Source organism: Calypte anna, chromosome 8, assembly GCF_003957555.1.
Source record: "Calypte anna isolate BGI_N300 chromosome 8, bCalAnn1_v1.p, whole genome shotgun sequence".
NCBI lineage: Eukaryota > Metazoa > Chordata > Aves > Apodiformes > Trochilidae > Calypte > Calypte anna.
Genome location: NC_044254.1, coordinates 3,155,898 through 3,183,247, shown reverse-complemented (window position 1 = coordinate 3,183,247; position 27,350 = coordinate 3,155,898). Strand labels below are relative to the sequence as shown.

The following is a 27,350-nucleotide window of genomic DNA, read 5'->3' as shown; positions in this document are numbered from 1 at the left end:
TGGTTTTGTATTGTGATGCTAGATTTAGGTGACAGAGAAGGAAAAGCCACTTCCAAAACAATTCCCACATTTTCTACCCAAGGTTATTATGCTGCACCTTGAATTCCTGATACCTTCACTCCCAGAAAATCAAGGAGAAAGGGGATCCTAGTGCATTCCTGAAGGCACTGGAAGCCAAGCGTAAGTCACTTGCCTTTTTCTGCAGCTTTTTGTTTCTAATAGCTACTTAAATCTTTGCAGGGGTGGGTGGCACACAGGGAGAGGTTCTTTCTGCACTCACCATGGTTTGAGTGTCTCACACAGTCCTCCAGCACGGCGCTGAACTGCCTCTGAGTTCCTGGCTCCTGGAAGCAGTAGTAGCTGTGTTGGGAGAAGGGCTGCCACAGGTAAACAGGGAATTCCCTTGGGAGCTGAATGAAGGCTTGAGCAACCTCCTTCTCACTTGAACCTATACAAAACACACATCTCTGTTTGAAATCTGCAGATCTCTTGGCTCTTCTCCATGAAAGAACTGTTAAAACAACTGACCCATGCTAGCAGGGAAGCAGAAGACATGAATAAACTAAGTCTCCTCTCAGTCCAACCAATTTGGAATGGAAGAGACACAGCCAGGATGGGAAAACTCATCAGGCACCAGCCCCCTCTGAACATCATACCATAAGGCCTCTTGTTTTGTATTCAAGGTGGCCACAAAGTGCATATTTTTTGTTCAATTTTGAGTAAACTATTTAATTGGATTGTAGCTGCTAGGGAAAAGGGTTTCATGTCAAAGAACTTAGTGGGCAGCTCTGGTCTTTTCCATATAGACACCATATGGAGCATGTGGTCTTCCATATGGAAATGAACAGCAACAGCTTCCCTGCCTTCAGGGTTTCCAAGCAAAACTGCAGGATGGCCTTAGCCACTGTCACTTCAAGACCTTAAAAATGAAGCAAGGAAAGCATGAAGGATCTTCATTTTCCACCTGCCCTGAGCCACTGTGCACAGGGTTGCTGTATGACACCATCTATGGACCCAATATTGTCCCTGTGATGCACAGGTTTAGGGGGACACCTCCCAGTGGTCATAATTTTAAGTGGTATGAGACAGGACTTAAAAAAACCCCAACTCCTTGTATACATGTTGCCCTTATCTCTTTCCTTATGTGGCATCCCATTTTCCAAATCTGAATTTGCAATATGTGATCCCCTCCCTTAAAGCCTCATTTTTCTTCATCTTTGTAAAGTGGGGGTGGGGTTAGGGAGAACCACAGCAGTTCCCATCCTAGAAACAACAAATTCAGCAGCAGCAACCTTCCTGCCCTCTCTATGGGACTTATCACCCACTGTGAGTCAACACAGGCAGCTGGCATCTAAAAATGGAAACAAATAAACCAAGAATATTAACAAAGCTTGGGAACAACGGTGATGTGGTTCCTGCCACCAGCTTCCAACTGCTTTGTGCCAGGATGCTGGAAAGAAGGAGGAGCTAGCATTTGTATCAACATTAGATTATGGTATTTTCTGTGTGCATCCAGCCTGGAGCTGTGTTTTGCCTGAGGAAACAGGTTGGGTGCATCTCCTTTTGCCCCTCTCTAGCTCAAAAGCCCTCCCAGAGGTGGTCTGCACAGGGAACTGTGGATTGGCAGTTCAGCTTGCATCAGGGTTTACCAGCTGGATTGGGAAAATGTTTATCAGACAGCAAGTTGTAATCTTCTTCTGAAGTCAGTACTTTGCCTCCAGCAGGAAAAATATGATATTTAGGGCTGGCTCCATTCTGGTAGGCCTGAAAAGTCAAGAGAGAGGGAGTCAGGAAGAGATTTAAGGGCAGGGAAAACAAAAAATACACAATTAATTGACAAAGCTAATGGATAGGGATGTTCCCCCATGGGAAATTTTTTTTTTTGTTAGATATTCCCTAGACATAACAAGTCTAAATCATTTTTAAATGCAAAAAGCATACTTTAAAACATCCTTTCAGTGCTTATCTGCAGTCCAAGACATATGGGAGGGGAAAAGGATGGGATTTCCTTCTAAGCCCAATTTTTTTGATTTGTCAGCCTAGGGGCAGTTTGACTACAGAGCTACCAAATGAAAAGCTTTACTGTAGTCAGTATGCAGACACCCAAAACCTGCTGCTTAAAATCCAACTGCAGAAGCCTGGGGATATATTACACTGACATAATCAATGAGAAGCATCTGAGGTGCTGTTAAAATGACTTGGTGGTTCTTGCAAATGTGTATTGCCACCAAAAGGCACTTCATTCTACTTTCAGCCTTCTCCATGGAGCTCCCAGTCAGCTTTGCAAGGCTGGAGCTCCCTCTCTAAGGCCAACATTTCACCCACTATTGCTTAAAGAAAGGTGGCAGCAGCAGCAGCAGCAAACTCCCTTGAAATAAGTTTCTTTGGGTGTGTAGAAGAAGGTAAAGGAAGAAGCATTTACCTCCTTAGTCTCAAAGCAACCCACAGTGTAATCATTTTCAATAACAACATATTGGTCCTTCCACTTCTTCAGATCCTTGGCAAAATGCAGCACCTCTGCCTCATACAAGACTGTTCCAGCTTCCACTGGGGGCTGCAAAGACAATTTTTGACATCTGAAATGATTACTGACCATCTGGAGTCTTTTATGTCTAAATCTCCAGGAGACTGCTTGCTATGAGGGCTTTTGAGTCTTCACATATAATGTGGAGTCATAAACACCTCTCTGATTTGGGCAGACACTACATACACAACCAAATTCTTGTAGCCAGAGGTGAGGAAGCAGCAGAGCTCTGTCTTCCAAAAATAATTCAAGATTTCAGAGATTTAGGCATTCTTATTTATCTTTTGGTTGGCATGCTGAATGCAAGATGACTTGCAGATCATAATATCCCACTTTAGAATATAGAATATATTTTCAACTATATAACATCAATTACATATTTCATTGATGCACCTTGGAGTTTTATTTTTAAATACTAAATTATTTCCCATTTCTTTGTAACACCTTTGCACCTATGCCCTTGTAAGCAACATGCAACTTTCTGAAAGACACAGCTTTTCTATTATCCCACCTTTTACATCCCACCTCATTGCTTTTGCACATGCATTTCAAATGCATTGGAAACCTGTGATTTCCAGAACTACTGAAAAATTTAGATTTCTGTCTTCTTAATATCAAAGGCTGCTTCCCTGCATTTGCCTCTAACAAAGACACTTTTGCCTCTTTTATCTGTCTCTCTAATATAAAACAGCTCTCCATAGTTCACAGAGGGGACTATTGCAACCTTCTTTATGGATCCCTGTGGCCATGGCAGAAAGGGTTAATTTCCTGCATAATCTTCTGCCCTGACTGTATGATCTTAGCCCCAAGACTCCAGCAAATCCTTGTAATCATCAGGAAGCAGCTAGTTTTGTCCAGCTCCACCTTGGTGAAACACATGCTTTGTACCACAAACTTGCCTCATGGTTCTTCTCATACTGAGACAACCAAAGAAGATAAATTTTCAAAAACAAACTTTAAACTTTTCTACCCAAAACCTAATTGAACCAAATCCAACATCTGTACTTGCAAATCTACTCTGTATACATGGGTTACATATAAGAAAGTACACACATAAGATGTCCTAGATACACATTTATTATGTGTTCAACTATGCAATATAAGAAGCTGAAAGAACACCTCTGTACAGTGCTTATATATAGAAACACTTAAATAACTGTAAAATACCTTAGGTTTCATTTTCAGAAGGTTTGAATATCTGCAATTCCTATTAACTTTACTTGGGGGAATGTAATACTGGGAAAAACAAGAAAACCAAGTGCAGTCAGTGCCTGAGACACTTCTAGCTGATGTTTTTCTGAAGTTACGATAACTAATTGTATGATTTAATGAGTTAATGCATTAATTCTTTCATCCAGGATACCAGAGCTGTAGGGGAGTTTGAGGATGGGCTTATGTGCCCTCCTACCTTGGTTTTCAGGAACCGGAACTGAGACTCCTGGTGCTGCTCCAGCTCATCCTGCACGTGCCTGCAGAAAGCCACCGCATACTGGCGTCGGTAGTGGGGGCTGAAGGTTTTGATGACAGCCTCTGTCGTTCCTGAAATGAAAAGAGAGATTTTAGTCTATTTAAATGTATTTAATATCCGTGGCTCCATGAACTGCAATGCAAAACCATTGGCACCTGCAACCTAAAGTTCTGAACATGAGCCAACAATGTTCCCAGGTAGCCAAGAAGGCCAATGGCATCCTGGCCTGGATCAGGAACAGCGTGGCCAGCAGGTCCAGGGAAGGGATTCTGCCCCTGTGCTCAGCCCTGGGGAGGCCACAGCTTGAGTCCTGTGTCCAGTTCTGGGCCCCTCAGCTCAGGAAGGAGATTGAGGTGCTGGAGCAGGTCCAGAGAAGAGCAAGGAGGCTGGGAAGGGATCCAGCAGAATTCCTATGAGGAAGGGCTGAGGGAGCTGGGGGTGTTGAGGCTGGAGAAGAGGAGGCTCAGGGGAGACCTCATCACTCTCTACAACTCCCTGAAAGGAGGTTGGAGCCAGGGGGGGGTTGGGCTCTTTTCCCAGGCAACTCTCAGCAAGACAAGAGGGCAGGGTCTCAAGTTGTGCCAGGGGAGGTTTAGGTTGGAGATTAGAAAGAATTTCTTTCTGGAGAGGGTGATCAGCCATTGGAATGGGCTGCCCAGGGAAGTAGTGGATTCTCCGTGTCTGGAGATATTTCAAAAGAGCCTGGATGTGGCACTGAGTGCCATGGGCTGGGAACTGCAGCGGGAGTGGATCAAGGGTTGGACTTGATGATCTCTGAGGTCCCTTCCAACCCAGCCAGTTCTATGATTCTGTGATTCTATGAAAATATTGCTCAAGAGCACCAAGGGCCGCCGGCAGCACAGCGGATCAGGAGATGATTGGGATTTGTTCAGCTGCTGCAAGAAACAAGGACAGAGGGAAGCTGTTCACTGGGCTTTGGATGCTGTTTTTCCTTCTAAGAGTGGGCAAAATATTCCCTAAATCAATTTCTCTACCAAAAAACCCGCTACCTGCCTCTCTCTGGGAGATATTGCCACAGAGCTCTGAGTGTCAGACATGATAAGGTTTTCAAAGAGACAAGAGATAAGCAACCCTGGGTAGTGTTTAGCCCTAATAGCCAATTTTATCCCATTGTGAGATTTTAAAGCTGCCTCAAAGCTCCTACAAAGGATATTCCTAGGCTTGGGCACTGCAGTCTCTTTCTTGTTTTAATGTAAGCAGATGCTATCATGGCAAGAAACACTAATCTTGTATTGTCTTGCTGTGATCAAGATTTCAACAGCAGCCATAACAGCAATAAACATACTGACAGGCTCATTTCTGGGAATCTCAAAGGAATTTACAAGTAATTAACTCATTAACCCTATGAAATAATTAATAATGCTTTACAGACAGGGGAGGGAAGATAAAAGCTAAAGCCATGTGACTCAAAGAGCCAGTGGAAATTAGAAAGCCACAACCTGGACTGTGATCTATATGGCATCCAAACTGTCCTGGATACTGGAGAGATCCCTTTTTTCTTTGAATTAAAACCCACAACAAAGGATTTTTCTGAGCATACCACAGAGAAAGAGAATTTCACACCCTCTGGCAATTTTGATGCTATAAAAAATTATTTTGTTCTCCTTGGGGGGAAAAAAAAATATTTTCTCTTAATAAGACAAAAAAACCCCAATAATTCAGTTCTCAAGCTTCATTTTCTTGGAGCCTTTTCTTCAGGCCCTGAAGGGCTAAACAGGGAAACCAGCAAGAAGCATGGTGGCCTTCAGAGTCCTGGAAAAAGCTGAGCTACCCACATGCTGTGATGATGTTCCCAAACTGACAAATTCTTGCCAGCCACCCACCAGCACCACCACCAAAAGGGATTCACTAAGATTCACATGATGGGTCTGTATTTTATATAATGAGCTGTGAGTCTGTAGAATTTCTGGTGAAATCAGAGAGAGGTCTGGAGAGATTTGATTTTTTAAAGCATAGTCCTTCTAAAGAAACCATGCAAAACTTTGTGGATTTGTGCTGACGTTATCACCATTTCTCACCAAAAGATGGGGTTTAAATGTCAGCACTACTCCCAGAATGCTCATGCCTTTTAAAATTTCAAATAATTTTAAATAAAATCAGAGAAAGAGCAAAGCTGTTGATCATTATATCACGTGCGCGGGGCTTTATGGGACAAAGTGAATGGATGCTTGGGTGTAGAAGAGCTATAGTCCAAGATTTGCCACTTCTGGTTGTCTTATTTCCATTAAAAAAAATAAAATGTCTGACTGAGACTGTGATGGAAAAGCAGCTCTCTTACTAAGGAGTTTGCACAGATGGACAACCACAAAAGATGGGGTAAGGTTTATTTCAAGTCCAACTCCTATTTGCTCTTACTGTGGAACATCACCAGGCTGTCAGAGATCATTTCATCAATTTGGATAGCTGCAGTAATTAATTACTCCACAACTCCTGATAAATACATTTACATTGCTATAGTTAAGTGGATGTGCAAGCAGAAGAGAAAGCTACACATGCAAAACAAAAAGCTCTTTCTTTCTCCAATTTTATTTTCATTTTGATGCACAGAATGTGACCCATCTTGCAAGTCTGGGGACAACCTTCACACAACCTTTTATTCCAGCTTCCTATAGAGATGTGGGCTGAAGCTTTCTCCTTCTTACGTATCAAGGGGATTGCTGCCTTCAACCAACTGAAAAGCCCCTTTTGCTCCCTCCCAACCACACACCATGAAACTTTTCCCCCTCAGAGCCCAGCTGCTGGAGGAGACAGTTCTGCCCCATTTGCAGAGTCATTACACTAAGCTGGAGGGATGTCAGAAGGTCAGGTTAACTTTTCAGGAACATAAGTTTTTCACAGATTTACTTCTGGGACAGCATCAGGTGCCAATCTGGACTCCAAACCCACCACTTTGCAGAGCCCAGGTTTTTTGAGACGTCCTGATTATAGAAACATAGAATCATACAGTAATTTGGGTTGGAAGAGACCTCTAAAAGTCATTCAGTCCAACCCTCCTGCAGTAAGCAGAGACATCCTCAACTACATCAGGTTGCTCAGAGCCTCATCAAGCCTCAACTTGAATATCTCCAGGGATGAGGCCTCAACCACCTCCCTGGGAATCCTGTTCCATTGTTCCACTACCCACGTGGTAAAGAATTTTTTCCTAACATTCAATCTAAATCTACTTTTCTCTAATTTAAGACCATTACCCCTCATCCTACCACTACAGGCCTTTGCAAACAATCCCTCTCCAGCTTTCCTGTGGGATTTGTGTAACAGCAGGACACCAGTGTTGCTGAAGCAGAAAATCCATTTTAAAAGTAGCCTGCTCTGGGCCAAGGCATAAACTTATTCTCCAAATAAGGACAAAGCTTCCCAAAACCTTCTTTATAGCATTTTTTTTCCTTCCGGTTCCAGCCAGCTGTAGGATGTTGCTGGCCCCTGCTCTGGTGGAGTTTCCTGCTAAAAGTTTGCCCCTATTTTCCACCATGATTTTTTCTTTTTCAGCTTGCAGTGGCTGCTTCATCTATTACAGAAGCCTCAGGGCCACTGGACCTCACTTGACTGCTGCCTGCATCCTGCAATAAAAATTTGTAGAGGAAGTGGGACAAAGAACAAAAATTCTGGTGTTGGGAAAAAAACCCCAACAATCCCAGGAAGTACCTATAATTTTGACAAAGTCTTTTAATTATGCTTAAACCAGCTCAGAAGTGTCAACATTTCAGAGATCAGCTTAGAGTACAGTGACCAAAAAAGAAAGAACTATGAGATTCATAACATGTATGTGAGAAACATGACATCAGCATGACTTCTATGTGCAGTATGTATTTACAATCAATTAAAACATTAACCTAGTTCCACAACCCCTGCCATGGGCAGGGACACCTCCCACCAGCCCAGGTTGCTCAGAGCCCTCTCCAGCCCAGCCTTAAAAACTTCCAGGGATGGATGAGGCTTCCACCACCTCTCTGGGACACCTGTGCCAGGTTCTCACCACCCTCATAGTGAAGAACTTCCTAACATCTAATCTCCCCTCCTCTAATTTGAATCCATTCCCCCATGTACAACCTGACATCCTAAAAAGTCCCTCCCCAGCTTTCTTGTAGCCCCTTCAGATACTGGAAGGCTGCAATAAGGCCTCCTCAGAGCCTTCTCCTCTCCAGACTGAATAACCCCAACTCTCTCAGTCTGTCTTCACAGGAGAGGTGCTCCAGCCTTCTGATCACCCACTGGACATGCTCCAGGTTCTCTAAAATAGTATTTAAAATACTATTCCCTCTTAAAATGAGAAGAAAAAGAGTTTTTGAAGAGGTTGTGAGTAGCACTACATAATGAGCTAACCCTTCCAGTGCTCAGCTCAGCAGGAATAACAGCACTACCTGTGGGTGGGAAGAGAAGGGTATGGACCCTTGGTCCATTGTTTGCTGAGGGATCTTTTAAACTCTTTTGCTTTGCAGAACAGATAAAAATATGCTATCTGAAAACAAACATAATGAAAACCCTCATGAGTAATAGAAACTCTTCCCATAAAATGATAACATGGAGAGAAAGCACTCCGAGGCAGCTGAAAAATGAGTTCCCTTAATTCTTTTCCAAATTTAGCATGGTTTGCTTAGTCAGAGTTGTTTATATGAAGCAAGGCCAATACTGGGCTGGCAACAACATAGCTCCATCCCATATAAATGTGGTCTGAAACCCAGCAGTTAGGTGGATGTTTATCCTAGGAGAATAAGTCATTTGACCATCTTTGGTAGAAGCTTGTATGCAACCAAACTTACTGACAGGAAAAGATGATAGTGATGGAGTGAAGGATTTCATTCAAATTAAAGTGGTGAGGCTCAATTCCCATTTTACTGTAGGTTTAGATCCTGCTCCAGAATCAGCTCAGCTTGCTCAGCCAAATCAAGAAGCTCTCTGGTGTAGCTGCCCCTCTTCCACATGCAGACACCCTCAAAGCACAGTTTGCACCTGACAAAATACTGAAACCAATTATTTACTCTCAGCTTTGTTTTGTATTAAGAGACACCACACTCATGAAGAACTTGTAATGCTGTAACTTGGTGTGCACACACTGAATTTATCCATTTGCAATGCAGACACTGAACTGCACTGGTAAATTCCCAGTTGGTTACCCAGAACTCAATCCATGGGAGAGAATAATAACTCATAGCAAGCCAGATCATCCTCTTTCTAAATCTCAGCAGGTAAGCAATCCTTAGCTGGTTAACCCAACTTCTCTATAGAACAAGTGGGAAAGTCAAAGCTGCCTTTTGAAAAAAAGAAAAAAAAAATCAGATTTCTTAGCAAGTTTGCCATGGGTGTGAAATCTGCTCCACCAGAAGTGAAGCACCTCTCAAGGCAAGCTAAACAAACAAGTCTGTAAGTCCATGTAGACATGATAGACTGCAAAGAAGACAAAACCAATAGGTCTGTTCCAGCCTTGTGGATGTCCCCTTCCACAATTTTACTTAAGCACTTTGCTCTTACTCAATTTCTTTGCTAAATGAGGCTAAATTTCACCCTGAGCTGCACAATTATGCCATAGACTTCAACAGGTTGACATACTTAGAATTTGCTTCATGAGCATCTTATATTTCAGAGGGACTATACAGACCTGAGTGAGACAGACCTTCTACACTCTAAAAAAAATCAAAAAAAAGGGGATTGTTTTCTTAAGATCAGCTTATGATTTAACTATGGATCCTGCTGTTTTAAGCTAATTCAGAATGCTGTCTCATTATAAAAAAATGCAGAGGACTAATCTTGCTTAAACACAGCCCATCTCTTGGGTCAGACTCAAAGACTCATTCCTACAGGCAGGTTTCCTTTCCCCTTTTCCCTTCCCTCCCAGACCCGGATCAAGAAAAATCTCAGGAAATGCAGGGAAGGGACTATCACAGCTTTGATCTGTGGTTAACCACTATTCCCCTAACAGCCTATCTCCACACCTGCTGTAACTTGAAACTCTCTGTAGGATACCTCAGTTGCAATCACATCATTTCCATGCTGCAGCATTCACAACAGGCACAGAATTCCCTTCTGCTGCTGCCCATGCACAATGTATTTAACTGGGACAAGGGATATAAACTTCATTGAGGTTCTCCCACCACGGGGTACACCTGCTCCTTCAGCACATGCACTTCATGGACAGACCTCCCTCCAGCTTCTCTGTATCTTTTCCCATACATGGTGTCACCTCTCCATCTCCTCTCCACCAGCATTGCAGAGGAAACAAGCAGTGAACACCAGGGAACCCTTGGCAGTGCTATCGACATCCTAAACATGTAGGGTTGGGGCAGTGAGACAGGGAAAAACAATGGGAAGGATTTAAATTTTAACCTCAAAATGCCTGAATTGTAACTGGTGGGATTATACCCCCAGCACAGAGCACCTGGGGCCACCAGCCCTGCAACATTCCCATCACTGAATGGTTGAGGAGAAACACAGACACAATATACCAACAGAAACAAAATATTAACCGATGTTTTTTCCCAAATATATGAGTATTTAAACAGACACACAATGCTGCACAAGATGAATTCTCTGCAATGCAAGGAATGTGTTCATATAGACCCAGAAGATACATTTTACTAATTTCTTTTTTCTTAATTCTTTTGCCAAAATTATGCCATACTTTGTAGGTATATTACAGATTTACTCAAAGGCATACATGACATTGTATATGTAAGTACACACACATCTTTCTACGTGGGACCTTATTTATGCCCAGGTTACCTTCCATTATATTTAAAATTTCTCTTTATTCCCTTTACACTACAACTTCTTTGACCATCAGTCCAATCTAAGTTCACCCAAATGAACTTCTCTGAGCACCTGGTTTCCCATGAAGGCACCACCTTTTAAGCACTGTAGCAGAGGGTAACATTTGATTCCATTTTGCTTCAATTAATACACAAACCCCACAAAATGGAAAGAAGTTATGTGGAGGTAATGAGAATAAGGGTAGCTTCAGGTCCCCTTTCTCTACAAGTTTTCTCACTAAATCATCAGGTGCTTGATACTCTTTTGGCTCCCATGTGCACTGAAAGTAAGTAAACATGATGAACTACAAAAGACAATATTCCAGCTAGGCTTTGTGCAAAATAAAATAAAATAAAATAAAGCAAAGAAAGAAAGAAAAAAAAGTTTAAAACCAGGATTAAACACTGAACTAAATTAAATAGAGCCCTCATAATACAGGTGTTTCTTGTAATGGCTTTCCAACACCACAGTCATGCAATGTCTCAGGCAACTTCCCCTGTGGTCTTCTGACATTTTGATTTCTAATGTTGGATCTCTGTTACAGGAAGTTCTTTCAAGTCAAAACCACACTGATATTTGTGCTGCAAACTTCATTAAGCAAAGAGAGGGAAATAATGTGTATTCACACAGCAAAGGAGAGAAGTATTTATCCCTGTTAGATCACAGAATTATTTTTGTTGGGAAAGACCTTTAAGAACATCAAGCCAACCCTTAACCCAGCACTGCCCAGTCTACCATTAAACCATGTCCATCACCATCACATCTGCATTACAAATGATGTAGCTGACAACATAGGTGTTCACATGCACAGACAGCTCTTTGTGAAACCAAGAACCAATTTTATTGTTCTTCCCCATTTTTTAAAAAGAGCAAACAAATTAATACATATATAACTAAGCACTGAATTCCTACTATTTTCCCTAACAGCATCCAGTGTGGTTTCAAAATATCAAGCACTCTAAAATTCACAATATCCTTTCAGAGATTTTTTTTAATCCCTTACTACTACTCCTAAAGACATTTTAATTTCTCTACTACACAATACAAACATCTCTTCCAATGAGATGCTACTCAGGCAGAAGCAAAATTTTTTTTTCCTACTCTGGGACATTATTTCTTCACTGTTTCTCCTTTCAAGCACCATTAAACAAGTATTTCACCAACAGCTTCCCCATAGGTTTTGCATAAAACCAGGCAAGCTCTCAATTAACTAAAAAGCAGATTAGTGAAAAGGGTGGTTGGATAAGATCAGGCCACAAACTTCAGAGAACAGTGGTCACAAAACCCACCAATATGATTCATGGGTTCTCTAGAATATGCTGTACAAAACAATGGCCACTGGAAGAGACAGTGTTGAAAAAATGCCTCTGCTTTGCAATAAACATGAATGGCAAAGCTTCACCAAACTGTTGAGAATGAGTCAGTCAGGTCGAAAATTCTGGCTAACAAAAGTTCGGGGTTAAATTGAGTTGCAAATTTTTGTTTGCACGTCTCAGAAATTCAGAGGTCAGGACAACAAAACAGAGGCCTGAGATTTAACATAAGGATTTCCAGTTTTGCTTGCAGGAAATGTCCATCTGAGGGACATGGGCCTTAGTGAACAGCCACAGAAAAAACTGTCTGGGAGATTATGGTCTTCTTACCTTTCTCGAGACAGTAACGAGGTCAGGTCCTTGTATTGTCATTATTTCACTTCTAGAAAGATCTCTGCCACTAGGAGGATGGTTGAAGATTCAAAGGCACTTTTGAAAATTACTTTTTGTGTCATGATGCTGTCACAGTTCAGGCCCAGCTGGTACCAACCCTCTGCCCGCTCGCCCTCAGCTCCCGCTCTGGGACGGGGAGGAGAAAATCCACCTTGAGGCTCATTAACTGAGGCAAGAACAGGGAGGTTTTCATTCCCCAATTCCAGTAACAGGCAAAAAACAGACAAATTCAACTTAAGAATAAAAAAAACCCCTAATTTAATTTACGAGGAGAAGGAGAAAAGATGGGCAGATCTCAGTACCTTCTCCTTCATATCCCTCCCTTCCCGGGCCCTTCCCGCTTCACTGCCGCCTCCCCTCAGGGCACAGGGGATGGGCAGGGGGGGTTCAGGGTCAGTTCCCCACACGGTGTTTCTGCCGCTCCTTCCTCCTTAGGGGGAGGACTCCTCACATTCTTCCCCTGCTCCAACGCTGGGTCCCTCTCATGGCAGAGAGTCCTTCAGGAACCCCTCCGACATGAGTCCCTCCCGTGAGGTGCAGTCCCTCAGGAACTGCTCCAGCCCGGGCTGCCCACAGAGTCACGGCTGCTGCGGGAACAGTCACCTCCTCTGACACGGGGTCCTACACGGCTGCAGAGCCACATCTGACCCTCTCCAGGATCCTGCACAGGCTGCTGCTTCAGCTCTGCCCCACCTGAGACACTTCAGGCGCTACAAATCCACATTTACCCCACTGGGGTCCTTCAGGGACTGCTCCCCCGTGCTCCTCCATGGGCTGCAGGGGCACAGCCGCCATCTCACCATGGGCTGAGGGGAAATCTCTGCCCGGGCACCTTTCCCCCTCCTTCACTGACCTTGCTGTCTTTCCTCTGGCATTACTCTCCCACCTCCTCCTCTCCTCTGCAAGTCTTTTTTTTTTAGTTTTTCAGTTTTGTTTTCCTTTTCTTGAACATGTTCCTCACAGAGGCACATCCAGCTCCCTGTATCTGCTCAGCCTGGGGCAGAGGTTGGGCCAGGACTGGAACTCTGGGAGCTTCCAGCAGCTTCTCCCAGGAACCAGCCCTGTGGCCTCCCCACTTCCAAAACACCCCAGCCCTGACCCAAGACAAGAACTTCTTGTGTTCCCACAACTGCTGGATAAGAACCACCAGTGCCAGGTGGGTGCTCAGCATCCATGGAGCCAAATTCCAACTTAAATTCTAAAAATTACTATTTTTGCTTGGGTGTAGTAAAAATATCTGCTTATTGTGCTTCAGTAGAACCTTTTTTTTGGGAAAAAAAAAAAAGCATCAGATCTTATCTAATTCAAAAAAGATGAGTAAAGAACAATATGAAGGTAGTTGGAGAAGACTGCAGCCCTGACTTCAAGATTATGCAGATAGACTAACAAGCTTTTTGGTTTTTGTATTTCTTTGAGTTTCTCTAATTTGTAAAATGCTTCTCTAATTTGTAAAATGCTTGAAATTGAAAGAAAACAGAATTACAGAACATGAAGAAGATACAAATGTAAAACTGCTTCACTAGGCAGCTACTTAAATAAAAATAAAAATAGTCTAAATGCACTAGAACGACCTTTTTTGCAAAGCTGCTCTGGAAACTGATTTTTTAAACATACACTGCTCTTTGCTTGTCTGCTGGATATCTTCTGACTAATATATTGTTCAGTCCAGAATAATTACACATCAGAGAGATTGCCTAATAACCTCATCTTTTAACTCTACAGATTTTTAAAAATATCCAAACATGAGGATAGAGTGCACCCTTGGAAGTGTGGATCTGCCTGAGGGTAGGGAGGCTCTGCAGAGGGATCAGGACAGGCTTGAGGGATGGGTCAGGACCAATGGTATGGTTTCAACAAGGCCAAATGAGGAGGTTGAGGGGAGAGCTTATTGCCCTCTACAATACCTGCAAGGAAGGTTCAGATTAGATATTAGGAAAAATAGATTGGATATTAGGAAAAATTTCATCACCGAAAGAGTGAAGCATTGGAACAGGTTGCCCAGAGAGTGGTGGAATCACCATACGTGGGGGTATTAACAAATCAGGTAGGTGTTGTACTCTGGGAGGTGATTCAGTGCTTACAGTGGTGTAGCACTGATGATCTTGAAGGTCCTTTCCAACCATGATGATTCTCTGATTCTATCCCAAGGCATGGTTTATGAGTACAGAATGGTGTCAGCTGACAGATACATGGTCCAGTCCATATTATTGTGGTTGCAACCAAGAACCACATAAATCAATGTTACGGGTATGTTTTCCATTACTGAAGACAACAGGACTTCTGAAGGAAAGCAAGACAATGTTCAGTAATCATGAGAATCCACTATGAAGATAAAAGAAAATTAGCCACACAGTATGGTGAAAAAAATATAGAATATAAGCAAGACTGTGTTTTATCAGCAGTGTGCACTCCACTGAAAGACTCCATAAGGTTTTAAAAATCAGACAACTGCTACAAGAAACAATGAATAGAAATATTGGGATTTACAAATAAATTAACAGGGGACAGAGCTGACAAAAAATATTTTCAATTACCATAACCAGATTGTTTTAGACTTGCATCAGACAAAAGCTATTTATACAGGAAAACCTGTCTTAGCCAACAGATGGAAAACTCATAGCCTTGCTCTGGAATGAAAGAGGACTTATTGCTTTTTACAGATGTCTCTATTCCCATCATCCAAAAGAGGTTAAAACTCTGAATAGAGAGATGGGCCCCATCTGAAATGCATCTCTCACATCCTCCCAGCTCTGGCACCAAGTCAGCCTACACTCCTCATAATGGTCACAGATACCCAACCTGACATTTTATATAGCACCCTCAAACTCAGCTTTACGTTTATTATTGGTTCCATCTCCCTCCCAACAGCAGTACTCCAGACACCTCTATTATCAGAGGGGTAGATTTTATTTTGACAAATTACTCTTTTGCAGCAAATGATGTTATAACCCAGCACCAATTCAGCCTGGGGGCCTCAGTAGACCCTGAGGTCTGAACACCCTTCACAGAAATTCTGGTTTTGGTTTGTATGCATGAAACCAACACCTGCCAGTGCAAAGCTGCTGTGGAAAGAGCACAGCAACTTTTCAGTTGATGACACTTCCTCCTGCCTCAATATTTAAGGCACGCTAAGGAAAACCCATGTAGCAAGATCAGTAACTAACAAACCACAAGCTCTTCCTCAAAATTGCCACCTAGTATTTGATACCCTTAACAACACATTGTTTTTGTATGTTTGTTTACATGGGTAACTCCCTGGTATCTCGGTGTGGTTTCAGTTTTAGACATCCCCATTCTGGCAGGAGGTGTGCTGAGTGGCTCAATGTTCTTTCCATGCATAAGGAAGTCAGTGATAAATTCAGATGGGGCCCTTCCTTCTTCATTCACTTCAGATCCAACTTCTCCCTCCAACAAATACCAGTGCTGCTTCTCACTGGGCTGCTTCAGTTCATCATTTCTCACTGCTTGGTGGTGACATCTCCCTGGAAGCTGAGGGGCTCTGCAGCTTGGAGGAGACAGGGGCAGCTTCATTACTGTTTGCATATATGTAAAGGGTGTCAGGAGGTTGCTGCCAGGCTCTGCTCAGTGATGACTGATGGAGAAGGGGTAAGGGGCATAAGCTGGAGTATAGGAGGTTCCATGTAAACATAAGGAAAGTTTTTTTCACTGTGAGGGTGACAAAACACTGGCACAGGCTGCCCAGTGAGGTTGGGACCCAGAACCCACCTGGATGAGTTCCTGTGTGACCTACACCAGGAGATACTGCTCTGGCAGGGGGTTGGACTCAATCACTTGAGGTCCCCTCTAACCCCTAATATTCTATCACTAACCTCAAATACTCCTTGTGTCAGTAGTTTTGCTGCTGCTTCCTGGGTTGAGAGCAAAGACTGATGGAGCACAAGCAGCAGCAATTAAAGTTACCCTTCTTTACAATCACATTTTTAAAATACCATTTTGTAATCAACTTCATATGGTACCTGCCCTATTCACTGTGGATCTCTGAAAGGCTGCAGGGTGGTGATATGGAAACAGAAGGAACCTGACTGATATTTAAGGCAAGTAAATGCCACCCTGAAGAACTAGATCCTGTCTCTGTGGCTGCTATGATTTCTAAAGCTGGATATAACATCCACTGCTGATAGCAGAAGCTCCTAGATGGCTCCTGCTGCCTTCTTTTTCTAATTTCCTGAAGTGCTGAGTGCCTGCAGTCACAACAGAGCACAGCCAGAGTCTGGCTGTAAATCTGAGGAGAGCATTAAAATGACCACTTCCTTCAAAACTTAAGCACTCTGTTTGTCAAGCTCCAAAATAACAGCCCTAACTTCTCATATATGAAATAAAATCCCACCACCTCTCTCAGTATATCAGGGTGAAGATCAGCTGATTGATGTCTGCATTGAGCTTTGTCACTTGGCAGGTGTCCAGGAAATCTCAAAAGGAAAAAAGAAATATATATATATAAAAAAATCAAACCCAAATGACAAATCTGGGCTTTCCTACTGAATGAACCTGGTAGAAAAATATACCCAAAATCTGCCTTTGCATCCTCATCTCCCTCAAGCATCAGCAGCAATTTCAGGGCTATAGATCTGCAGATCCTTCTCAGGTAAGACAGCAAGCTTACAGTATAAAGCTGTGTTGGCTTTGTGGCATTGCCCAGAGAACAAATGTTCTGCAGGAAAACACTGACAGTGATCAGAAACCCTTTCCATTTGCCTTTGGCTTCTCTTATTCCAGCCCCCAACACCTTTCCTCCTCAGGATATGTTTGAGCTGTTCGACAGAACATCCAAAGAGAGGAAAAACATGTTTTCTTTAGCTGAATCTTCAAAGAGAGATGAGAAGAAGAAAGAAAAAAAAACCAACAAGAAAAAGTTCATCCATTATAATTCCTGTTTTCCCAAATATGCAATTTGAGGCAGATGCTTAGCATGGAAACTTCAGTCTGAACAGATGAAGACTAACAAAGTCCCATTTGCAACTGAAAACAGTGGAAAGTGTCTGGCAGACTAAATTATGGACAATTATATTACTTTACAGAATATCCCCAAGAGCAAAAAAGCCTTTTTTGTTTGTTTTGGTTTGTTTTTTCCTTTGCACAGACCCTGCCATTAAATCTTTGCTTGGGGATGAGGAAAGCTTGCCTTTCATCTAGTGTGACCACTGTAATATATGGAATATCAAACCAATATATGCAGATTCTCCATATCAGCCTTTAGACAGTGTTCACCTGTGATATTTAAGGTCTCCAGTGCTGCTTCAAGAATCAAATCTTCTGCTATCAACATTGCAACAAAGCTCTGCAGAGCATCACAGCACAAAGAGTAACCACAGTTCCACACAGAGGAAGGAAAATACCATGAGAAGCTTTAAAAATTGCTTCCTAAGGTAAAAGATGAGAAGTGCAGTCAGATTTTTTGCAAAACTATGTTATACTTGCAGTTGTACACCAAATGAAAACCAGAAGGACTCTGAGACAGTAGAAAGAAGAAAATACAATATCCAGTCTGAGTGCCTGTCCAAAAAAGCCCAACTTTTCCACAATTAATTCCAAGTTATGCTTCCATCCTCCCTGCTCGTGGCTGTGTGCTCACTGGCTGGCTGCTGGCAGGACTTTCACTCCAGAGCTGTGTCAGGCTCTTGGGTTATCTCTCTCTGAGTTGGTGACACTTATCTTCATACAAACTGATGGCATTTGTTCATGTGGCTCCTGATTTCCTTATCTTGTCTTTTAGGTAAAGGGTAAACCAGGCTCCTCTTCAGTCTCTAAAACTTGACAGATCTGCTTTTTCTAAGTATGCTTCATCTTGTATCAAAAAAAAAACAAAAACAAAAACAACCAAACACCCAAAGCCCATCTTAATTAGTATCATGCTGAATATCATAGGTAAAACAAATTACTAGAAAGCCATTTCTTACAGACATTAAGTAGTAGCTTTTCACTGGTGAATGAAAAGCTGGAAGGTCTGCTCAGAAAAAAGTCCTGAGCACTGAAGAAACCTGCAGAGTGCATCCCTGGGTGCTGTGGAATCATAGCACCATCACTGCCTCCCTCAGCTGGGCAGTCCCATCTGCCTGGGCAAGGAGAGAGATGAAAAAGATGGAAAAGGTTAGAAGAAAGGGAAGGAAGGGACAGAAGGGATGAACTGCATTTAAACAAGAAAATCAGAAGGATATTACTACAAAGCGTTGTCCTCTGGACAGATGTTCCTTTATAGAAATGGGTAGACTGGATGTAGTCAAGCACACCAAGCACCTTTAGTGACAAAACAGCTTCCAGAGAAGTTCAATTATTTTGTATGCTAAACTCTTTTTAAGATGTACCTGTTGAATTTACCAGTGTTGGGTGCTTAAAATCTCTCCACCCCTCCCAATTTAAAAACCATCTGGTCCCAACAGACCACACGTGGCAGAGCAGAGCTTGGTCCCCTACTACTGCTGCTGAGACTGCAGAAATGGAAGACCACTAAGACTCTTGGAGCCACTTCTCCCTTCTCCCTGCTTTAACATCTGCTTACTCAATTATTTCTTGTCTAATATTAGACACCCAAACCAAGACACTTTCATCTGTTTCCCCTATTTCACGACTGAACCCTGAGTCCATCCATTCCCAGTCCCACATAGAAACCTACATGAATATTTTTACTTATTTTAAAACATAATTTTACACATCACATGATTTTTTTCCTTGTTTTGTTCTGCTCTCATCCCTCAATGTGAGCAAACAGACTTTTAGAAATAAGAAAACCTGTAGCTCTGTACATATGTTGATGAAGAAATGGTACCAGTTTACTGCTGAAAAGTGCATCCACCCCATTAGCACTCATTTCCATTTGTTATACTGTGTTTTAGCTTAAATGTTGTCTAATTAAACTACAGGGCTTTACAAAACAGGGACACAGCTTCAGACAAATTACCATTATGTCAACAAGAAATTAAATTACACCATCATGTCAACAACCATGCAGCAACTCTGCAAGACATTCAAAATATGCAAAGCTCTGGTGCTGAAACCAGGACACAAAACCTGCAAGTATTAATTTATGTACCAAAATGTTAGGTGGGAAGGAGCACTGGACCAAACTCTAACTTAAAGTAATACTCAGGATTTCCTGTCTTGTGTCTGCTGATAGGTGGGCCAAAATGAGTGAGCACTCCAACATGCAACAAGTTTGAAGGATGTCCCTGGCTGCAGCCTCTGAATAAGATGTGAGAGGTTTGCTGTTTCAGGGCCTCCCTCACCAGTGCTGTCCTGTTCACATGCTAGGGACTGACAGTTCTACTGACACAAAGCAGGTACTTCCCTACCTTTTTTACTAAGCCCTCCCCTTGCATCATCTTTGAAGGAAAACAACCCCAAACCTAACTCCCAGCTTACAAAGCCAGCTAAAAATATGTGCTGGGTTTTCAAGCTATGAGGTCAGTGATTTAGCCCATTTCCTCTGCCAATGAGGAGAGCTCATGACACTCACCCTGGAAATATGTCAGACCAAGGCATAATAATACAGATAAGCAAGGTCTGAATCTGGTAAACCCTGGCCTCAACATGAGCAGTAGGTTTGGCAAGCCAGCTAGACCACACTATTTCAATTGAAGATGCTCTTGTCCTCCTTGGAATTACTAATTTATGGGCAGCCTCTGTACAAAATGCCTCAGTTCTTTTTCAAAGCAAGAGAAGAGTGTAGAATCCTCACTTGAAGCAAGAAGAGCAGACTTAAGCCTGGTGGATAAGCATAATTTTTTAATTCCTTATTTCAAAATGTTTAATCACTTGCCTCTGCACAGATGTTATAGGCAAACCAGAGATGAGTCTGAAGAGCCACCCAGCCCTCAGCAAGGGAAAGGCACCTTCCCTTGGAGTGACAGGGAAGTCTAAACAGCTACAGATTCCCCAGCCCTCCAGCATGAGTCCCCTGTCCTCCTTCTAGCTGATATTCAGGTCAAAATCTGCATGACTGCCTCTTGTTCAGCTGTGAAGAAGACAAGCTCCTTGAATCTCCTACCTTTTTTTGCAGTATTTGGACATCAGCCTTTTCAGGTGGTCACAACTGCCCTCAGTCAGGGACCAGAAAACCAGAAACACTGAATTCTGGAAGTGAAGTTTTGGCTGCAGCAGAATGATAATAAGAAATGATAACAGGAAAGAATGATAATAAAGAAAAAAAAAGAAATCCACAGGGATTACTCGCTCATGGCTCTGATGGGACCTGAAACCACTCTCAACAAAGCAGGAGAAAATTAAAATTCTTAAGGGACATTGTAGAAAAGTCTCTGCATGAGGTCTGGAGCTTTGCCAATTGCTTTTTGGGTGAAAGGCATTTAATATTTGGATGTCTTTCTAACTGTGGTGATCACCTTAAAGATCCCCTGTGATTTCAAAAGTCACGACAGAGGAGTGATTAAGTATTCACACACCTTCTGCACCACAAAAAATACCAAAGCAACACAATGAAAGGACAAGCTGGGCTGTGGCCACCACCCAGGAGTCACCCCACAGTTTGAATCATTAGGGCTCAGTTTGATCTCCCCAGCCCAGAACAGCAAGGACTCTCAAAGGCTTCAGATGCAACATACAGAATATAGCACAACAGGGCTTCCTTTTCATATGCAAACTTTTACTTCGATTCTAAATCTCCAGCCTTCAAACTTGCTTTGTAAATACAGTACCTGCTGCCTAACAGATACAGAGCCTAAGTAGACAGGCAAGAGCAGGATGTATTTAATCTTTTAAGAGATACCTCCAAAATACAGAATTATGCTTTCTTTTACCAGTTTAAGAGTATGCATTTTTTTACCAGTTTAAGAGTATGCATTTAAAGCAATTTTTTTTTCATTTTTCCCTCTCCCAATAATTTAAAGAGATAAACCCAAGTTTGAGCAGTACCCAGCAGTTTTTTTCCACTGCTTCTTCAAACCATCAGGCCACAGACAGGGTCTTATCCAATCTAACTTTCCAAAGCTGGTGCCTAAGAGGTTGCAGGGGAGTGAAACCTTCTGTCACACGCTCACTTTCACGGCTCATCGAAAGTTTCCACCGTCTGCTCTTGGGTCTGCTGGGACTCACCCTTCAGGAATTTTTCAAGCATTGCCGTTTACGAAACAGTCTGCTCGATACCCCACCGGGTACCATCCCCTTCCCAACCTGTGTCCCCAAACCCCGCCGGCTTCCCACGCACCTCAACTCCTGAGCCCCGTCCCGCTGCCAGGGGCTGATCCTGGCCCCGCTCGGGTACACCCACCCGGGGGGCTGCTCTGCCCCCTCTCCCCCCAGCAGAGCCCTACCTCGGATGTAGGAGCATTTGCTCTCATCCAGCAGGCTGGAGGCAGAGCTGCCCATGCTGCTGCACCCAGAGCCTCCCAGAACTGCTGCCGCGGTTTCGTCCCGTCCCGTCCCGTTCCGCTCCCGCCCCGCCCAGCCCAGCCCGGCCCGGCCCCGCTCCCTCCACTTCCCCTCCCCAGGCATTGCCCCCCACTCTCCTCCCTCTCCTCTTCTCTTCTCCAGAAGGGGAGCCCGGGGATGCCCTCTGGGGAATAGGGGAGCAGGAGGTGCGGAGGAGGCTGGAGAACGGGGCCACCTGCACTGCCTCCTCCTGCCCACGTCTCCCAAAATCCACATCACAGAATCACAGAATCATAGAATTGGCTGGGTTGGAAGGGACCTCAGAGATCATCAAGTCCAACCCTTGAACCACCGTTGCGGTTGCTAGACCATGGCACTGAGTGCCACATCCAGTCTCTTTTGAAATATCTCCAGACACGGAGAATCCACTACTTCCCTGGGCAGCCCATTCCAATGCCTGATCACCCTCTCCAGAAAGAAATTCTTTCTCATCTCCAACCTAAACCTCCCCTGGCACAACTTGAGACCCTGCCCTCTTGTCTTGCTGAGAGTTGTCTGGGAAAAGAGCCCAACCCCCCCCGGCTCCAACCTCCTTTCAGGGAGTTGGAGAGAGTGATGAGGTCTCCCCTGAGCCTCCTCTTCTCCAGCCTCAACACCCCCAGCTCCCTCAGCCCTTCCTCACAGGAATTCTGCTGGATCCCTTCACAGCCTCCTTGCTCTTCTCTGGACCTGCTCCAGCACCTCAATCTCCTTCCTGAGCTGAGGGGCCAGAACTGGACACAGGACTCAAGCTGTGGCCTCACCAGGGCTGGAGCACAGGGGCAGAATCCCTTCCCTGGACCTGCTGGCCACGCTGTTCCTGAGCCAGCCCAGGATGCCATTGGCCTTCTTGGCCACCTGGGCACACTGCTGGCTCATGTTCAGCTCCCTGGCAATCCAGACTCCCAGGTCCCTTTCTGCCTGGCTGCTCTCCAGCCACTCTGTCCCCAGCCTGTAGCACTGCATCTCCTTGGAGGAACACTTAGACCCTGGGAAGTTTCCATTGAGGCTACTTGAACAGGAACTGATTGCATGGGGAGTTGGTATCATGGTATTGAAGCCCATTAGAAGTACTCCCCAACATCTTTCAATAAAAAAAAAACAAAAAACCCTTGAAGCATCCTTCAGACAGGAAGCCTTCTGCAAGGCATCCAGAAGAGCAACCTGCTCTTGGAGAAGATGATCTTTAAAGGCCCCTTCCAAACCAAACCAAACCAAACCAAACCAAACCAAACCAAACCAAACCAAACCAAACCACTGCCTGATCTATGGTTGATGTTGAGACACCATGGGATTTTGTATATTGCCTTCCCACTCCAGGCAAACTCTTTAGCAGGAATCCTGGTGGTCCATATAGGATGCAAGTGATACATGATTCCAGGATGAACAATAAACCTACTCAAGCAAGCACTACAATGCATGTTATTTCCCTGCATATTGTCCAGTCATCAAAACAACTTCCCTAAAATTCTATCAGTTGTCTCAGTTTGCACATCCTGTTATGTATTTTACAATTAAATACTTTTTATTAAGCTGGTACCTATCTGTCACTGGCTGTGAAATTGCTTTAACCTAGTTTAGTTTTGCCTGTGCAGTTTGTAGGTAAGGGACATTTAATAAATTGCCACTCAGTTTATCAGGAGGTGGTTCAAAATGTCTGGGTTGAATCTTAAAACTTTTCAAACCAACACTTAAGCTGTGCAATGCTGAAGATGATACACAACATCAAGACACCACGTGAAACAGCCTCTTCCTTGAAGAAATCAGATTGAAGGCAACTTCAACATCAGTTCCTGCTCTCTGAGCACACACTTGTTGACCAGATTCACCCCTAGAACAGTTTCACAATTCTACAGGTATCCCAGCTGACAATACAATACTAAATGAACAGCACTTCTAGAGGTCAAATTTGAGTCAGACTTAGCAACAGATTTGGTTATTTGGCAGTTTGAGAGCTTTGCACTTGTTTGCTGAAAGATGGATGCTGTGGTTTGCTTGCTGCACATCTCTGAGCTGTGTGAGGAGAGGAATGAGGAAATACTCTTTACTGCTATCCATTTGCAAGATGTTCACTTAAAGAAGAATTTGGCCTCTGCTGAGTGTGGTATATCTGTTATCAAATAGATTTGAGAAGTCTTTCATAATGTACACTTAATATGCAAGTCAACTCCAGGAGTCTGGAGACATAAACTGTGAAAAATTCATGAGAAGTAAACTGGGTTGCTATTCTGTCTCATCACTGAGCAGATTGAAATATGTCAAACCCTAGAAGCTTTATACCCAAGAGCAGATGTCAGTGTGCATACTGAATGGGAAACCTCCCTATCTAATTACAGCTTGGGTAAAAACAATAATGAGAACTGAATTGGACTTTTAATTTTAACATTTTATACTGCAGTAACACTTGATCCCTAATACCCCCAAGCATTTCACATTTTAATGGGATAAACCCAAGTTTGAGCAGTACTAGCTAATTAAAGGCATAATTTTCCTTTTAAGGTAGGGAAATGATGTGTTTTAATGGCAAAGTTTGTATCTTAAGCAGCCTAAAAAGATGCCATGAGAAATGTAAGCAGTCAGGAGAAGGTACAGCAGATCTGTAACATGTGATGGTGGAGTTCTGGATTGTCAAGGTTTAACACTACTTACAAGAGACTGAGCTGAAAGCAAAATTACAAGACAGAACATTACCTTTATCCTGGCCCAAACCAGGACAGGATCTTATGCGGTAGAAGCAGAATTCCAAGTAGAATCACAACCCTGAGCTTTTTTTTGCTGTGAATAACTGCTCATTACTCAGCTTTCTGATAGGGCCCCTTCAGGTATTGAAGCTGCTATAGAGTCACCTGGGAGCCTCCTCTTCTCCAGGCTGAACAACCCCAACTTCCTCAGCTTCTCATCATAGGAGAGGTGCTCCAGTTTTCTGATTATTTTTGTGGCTCCCCTCTGGACACACTCAAGGAGCTCTATGTCCTTCTTATGCTGGGGAGACTGATCAAAGGCTGAAGAGCAGACATAAATAACAGGAATCTGATTTTTGGTCAGTATTAATATATCCTGATTGTTGGAATGAATGGTGAATGCACTATCTACCAAACCCATGAATGTTCAGTTGTCCATCCTAACTCTCTCAGGTTATGCAAAACACAGCATCAACCAAAACCTTAAACTAGCTGTTTAAGATGTTTTAACACCAGAAGAGTTACTCCTTGCAATCTGGCGCCCTCTCCAGCACTTGTGTGGGTTGTTCTGCTTACAGAGACTGCCACAGCATCCTCCTCCTCAGGGCAGGAGTACAGGAGTCCCTCCTGACCTAGCAAACACTCTCTGTTTTTCATATACCTAGGTTGTGGCCACACATTACACTCCAAAAGGCTCCCAGGCAACTTTCTCTTTGTTAATGAAGAGTTATCAGGCAAATAATTTTCTTTACAAAGCAAAATTATTCCTAGCACACTCAGCTTCCCATGGTCCAGCTCTCCGCTGGTTGTCTCTGGTTTATTGACAATTATCCTTGCCACAAAATGCACTAAGCCAGTATCAGTGTCTTTAAGCTGAACATGAGCCAGCAGTGTGCCCAGGTGGCCAAGAAGGCCAATGGCATCCTGGGCTGGCTCAGGAACAGCGTGGCCAGCAGGTCCAGGGAAGGGATTCTGCCCCTGTGCTCAGCTCTGGGGAGGCCACAGCTTGAGTCCTGTGTCCAGTTCTGGGCCCCTCAGCTCAGGAAGGAGATTGAGGTGCTGGAGCAGGTCCAGAGAAGAGCAAGGAGGCTGGGAAGGGATCCAGCACAAGTCCTGTGAGGAAGGGCTGAGGGAGCTGGGGGTGTTGAGGCTGGAGAAGAGGAGGCTCAGGGGAGACCTCATCACTCTCTCCAACTCCCTGAAAGGAGGTTGGAGCCAGGGGGGGGTTGGGCTCTTTTCCCAGGCAACTCTCAGCAAGACAAGAGGGCAGGGTCTCAAGTTGTGCCAGGGGAGGTTTAGGTTGGAGATTAGAAAGACTTTCTTTCTGGAGAGGGTGATCAGGCATTGGAATGGGCTGCCCAGGGAAGTAGTGGATTCTCCGTGTCTGGAGATATTTCAAAAGAGCCTGGATGTGGCACTGAGTGCCATGGGCTGGGAACTGCAGCGGGAGTGGATCAAGGGTTGGACTTGATGATCTCTGAGGTCCCTTTCAACCCAGCCAATTCTGTGATTCTATGATTCTAAGATAATCTCTGAACCTCTTTCCCTGCAGCTGAAGTTGAATCCAACTGCTCACTGCCTTCTTACCACCACCACATCACATCCAACTTTCTTCCCACTCCTTGTGGTAAGGTAGCAGTAACTAAGCAGCAGTGATTGTCCCTGCACTCAGTAGAGGCAAGAAAATGCAGACAGATTGTGTGTCCCTGTTCCAATCCTAAATGTTTTGCCCATTGTACCTGCAGCAGAGGAAGTTCATTGAATCATCAAGGTTGGAAAAGACCTCAAAAGATCATCAAGTCCTTCAGAGATAATTGTCTCAACCTCTGCCTCCTGACAGAAGGTTCTCAGGTCACCCAGCTGGGATATTAAATCTGAAACAGCAGCTATGAGATAGAAAATTTGCTCCACATTTGGGTCATCTTCCCCTGGTGTGAGAGAGAATGAACCCACCTCTTTATAGCTGAAAATCTGCAGTCCTAACTCCCACAAAAGACAAGGAATGGGTCCCACACCCTGAGAAGTTTAGGAATTGACACAAGAGGAAACAATCTGAGGCTAACACTTAATCACCACATTTCTACATCCTCTTCTCACAGTCTGATTGCCCAAACACTTTCTCTTCTGTTTCCTTCCTCCCTGTTGTAATTTTTTACACTTTGTCAGGTCATTCACACTGCTTCCTCATCCCCACTCTGTATTCCAAGACTTCTCTTTTTCCTATTTTCCTAGTTTATCATCAAACAGCTACAAGAAACTTAGGAGAGAGATTATGCCATAGAGAACAGAACAGAGATTCTGTTTTTCTTGGTTAATGTGCTGCTTTTATTCTTGGTTAATGTGCTGCTGCAATGTTTACTGTATTTGACCCACACATTTTAGAAGGCTCTTTGGCCTTGAAGGTTGGAAATGGAAGTACATGCCTGTTTTCAGTAAAAATTCATGGATATTGGCCATTCATTTCCTGTGGATGACTTTGAGAAATCTTCTTGCAAGGTGGCCTGTTTGATTATTCTCTGATCAATAGGTACACAATATTATTATAAATTATTTCCTAAGAAATTACATTTAAATCTTGGTCCATCTGCTTTGTGGAAACAGGTGTGTACTTTATAGTTCTCTTGTCCAAGAGTTCTGTATCACTGACTTCCATAGACAGATTTATTCTTTTTCTATAGACTTTTTGGACCAGTGTAACATGGATACATTGAAAATAGAAAAATTGCCTCTTGAATCACTCTGATTCCACCGGCAGAGTTTACTACGTTTAAAATGTATCAAACTTATTTCCATCAGCAAAACCCCCTGCACACCACCACCTCCTTTCCCTA

General features: G+C 43.5%; 1 protein-coding gene across 1 annotated transcript in view; it reads right to left on the bottom strand.

Moving 5' to 3' along the window:
- NIBAN1 (niban apoptosis regulator 1) overlaps window positions 1-21,796 on the bottom strand; it is a 44,208-nt gene extending 22,412 nt beyond the window's left edge. The window contains exons 1-5 of the mRNA XM_030455291.1: window positions 21,742-21,796; window positions 3,933-4,063; window positions 2,423-2,554; window positions 1,650-1,764; window positions 281-448 (exon numbers count right to left, since the gene is read on the bottom strand). Of these exons, the coding sequence (XP_030311151.1) occupies window positions 281-448; window positions 1,650-1,764; window positions 2,423-2,554; window positions 3,933-4,063; window positions 21,742-21,796 (601 nt within the window). The remainder of the gene's footprint in view (window positions 1-280; window positions 449-1,649; window positions 1,765-2,422; window positions 2,555-3,932; window positions 4,064-21,741) is intronic.
- Window positions 21,797-27,350: the final 5,554 nt, after the last annotated feature.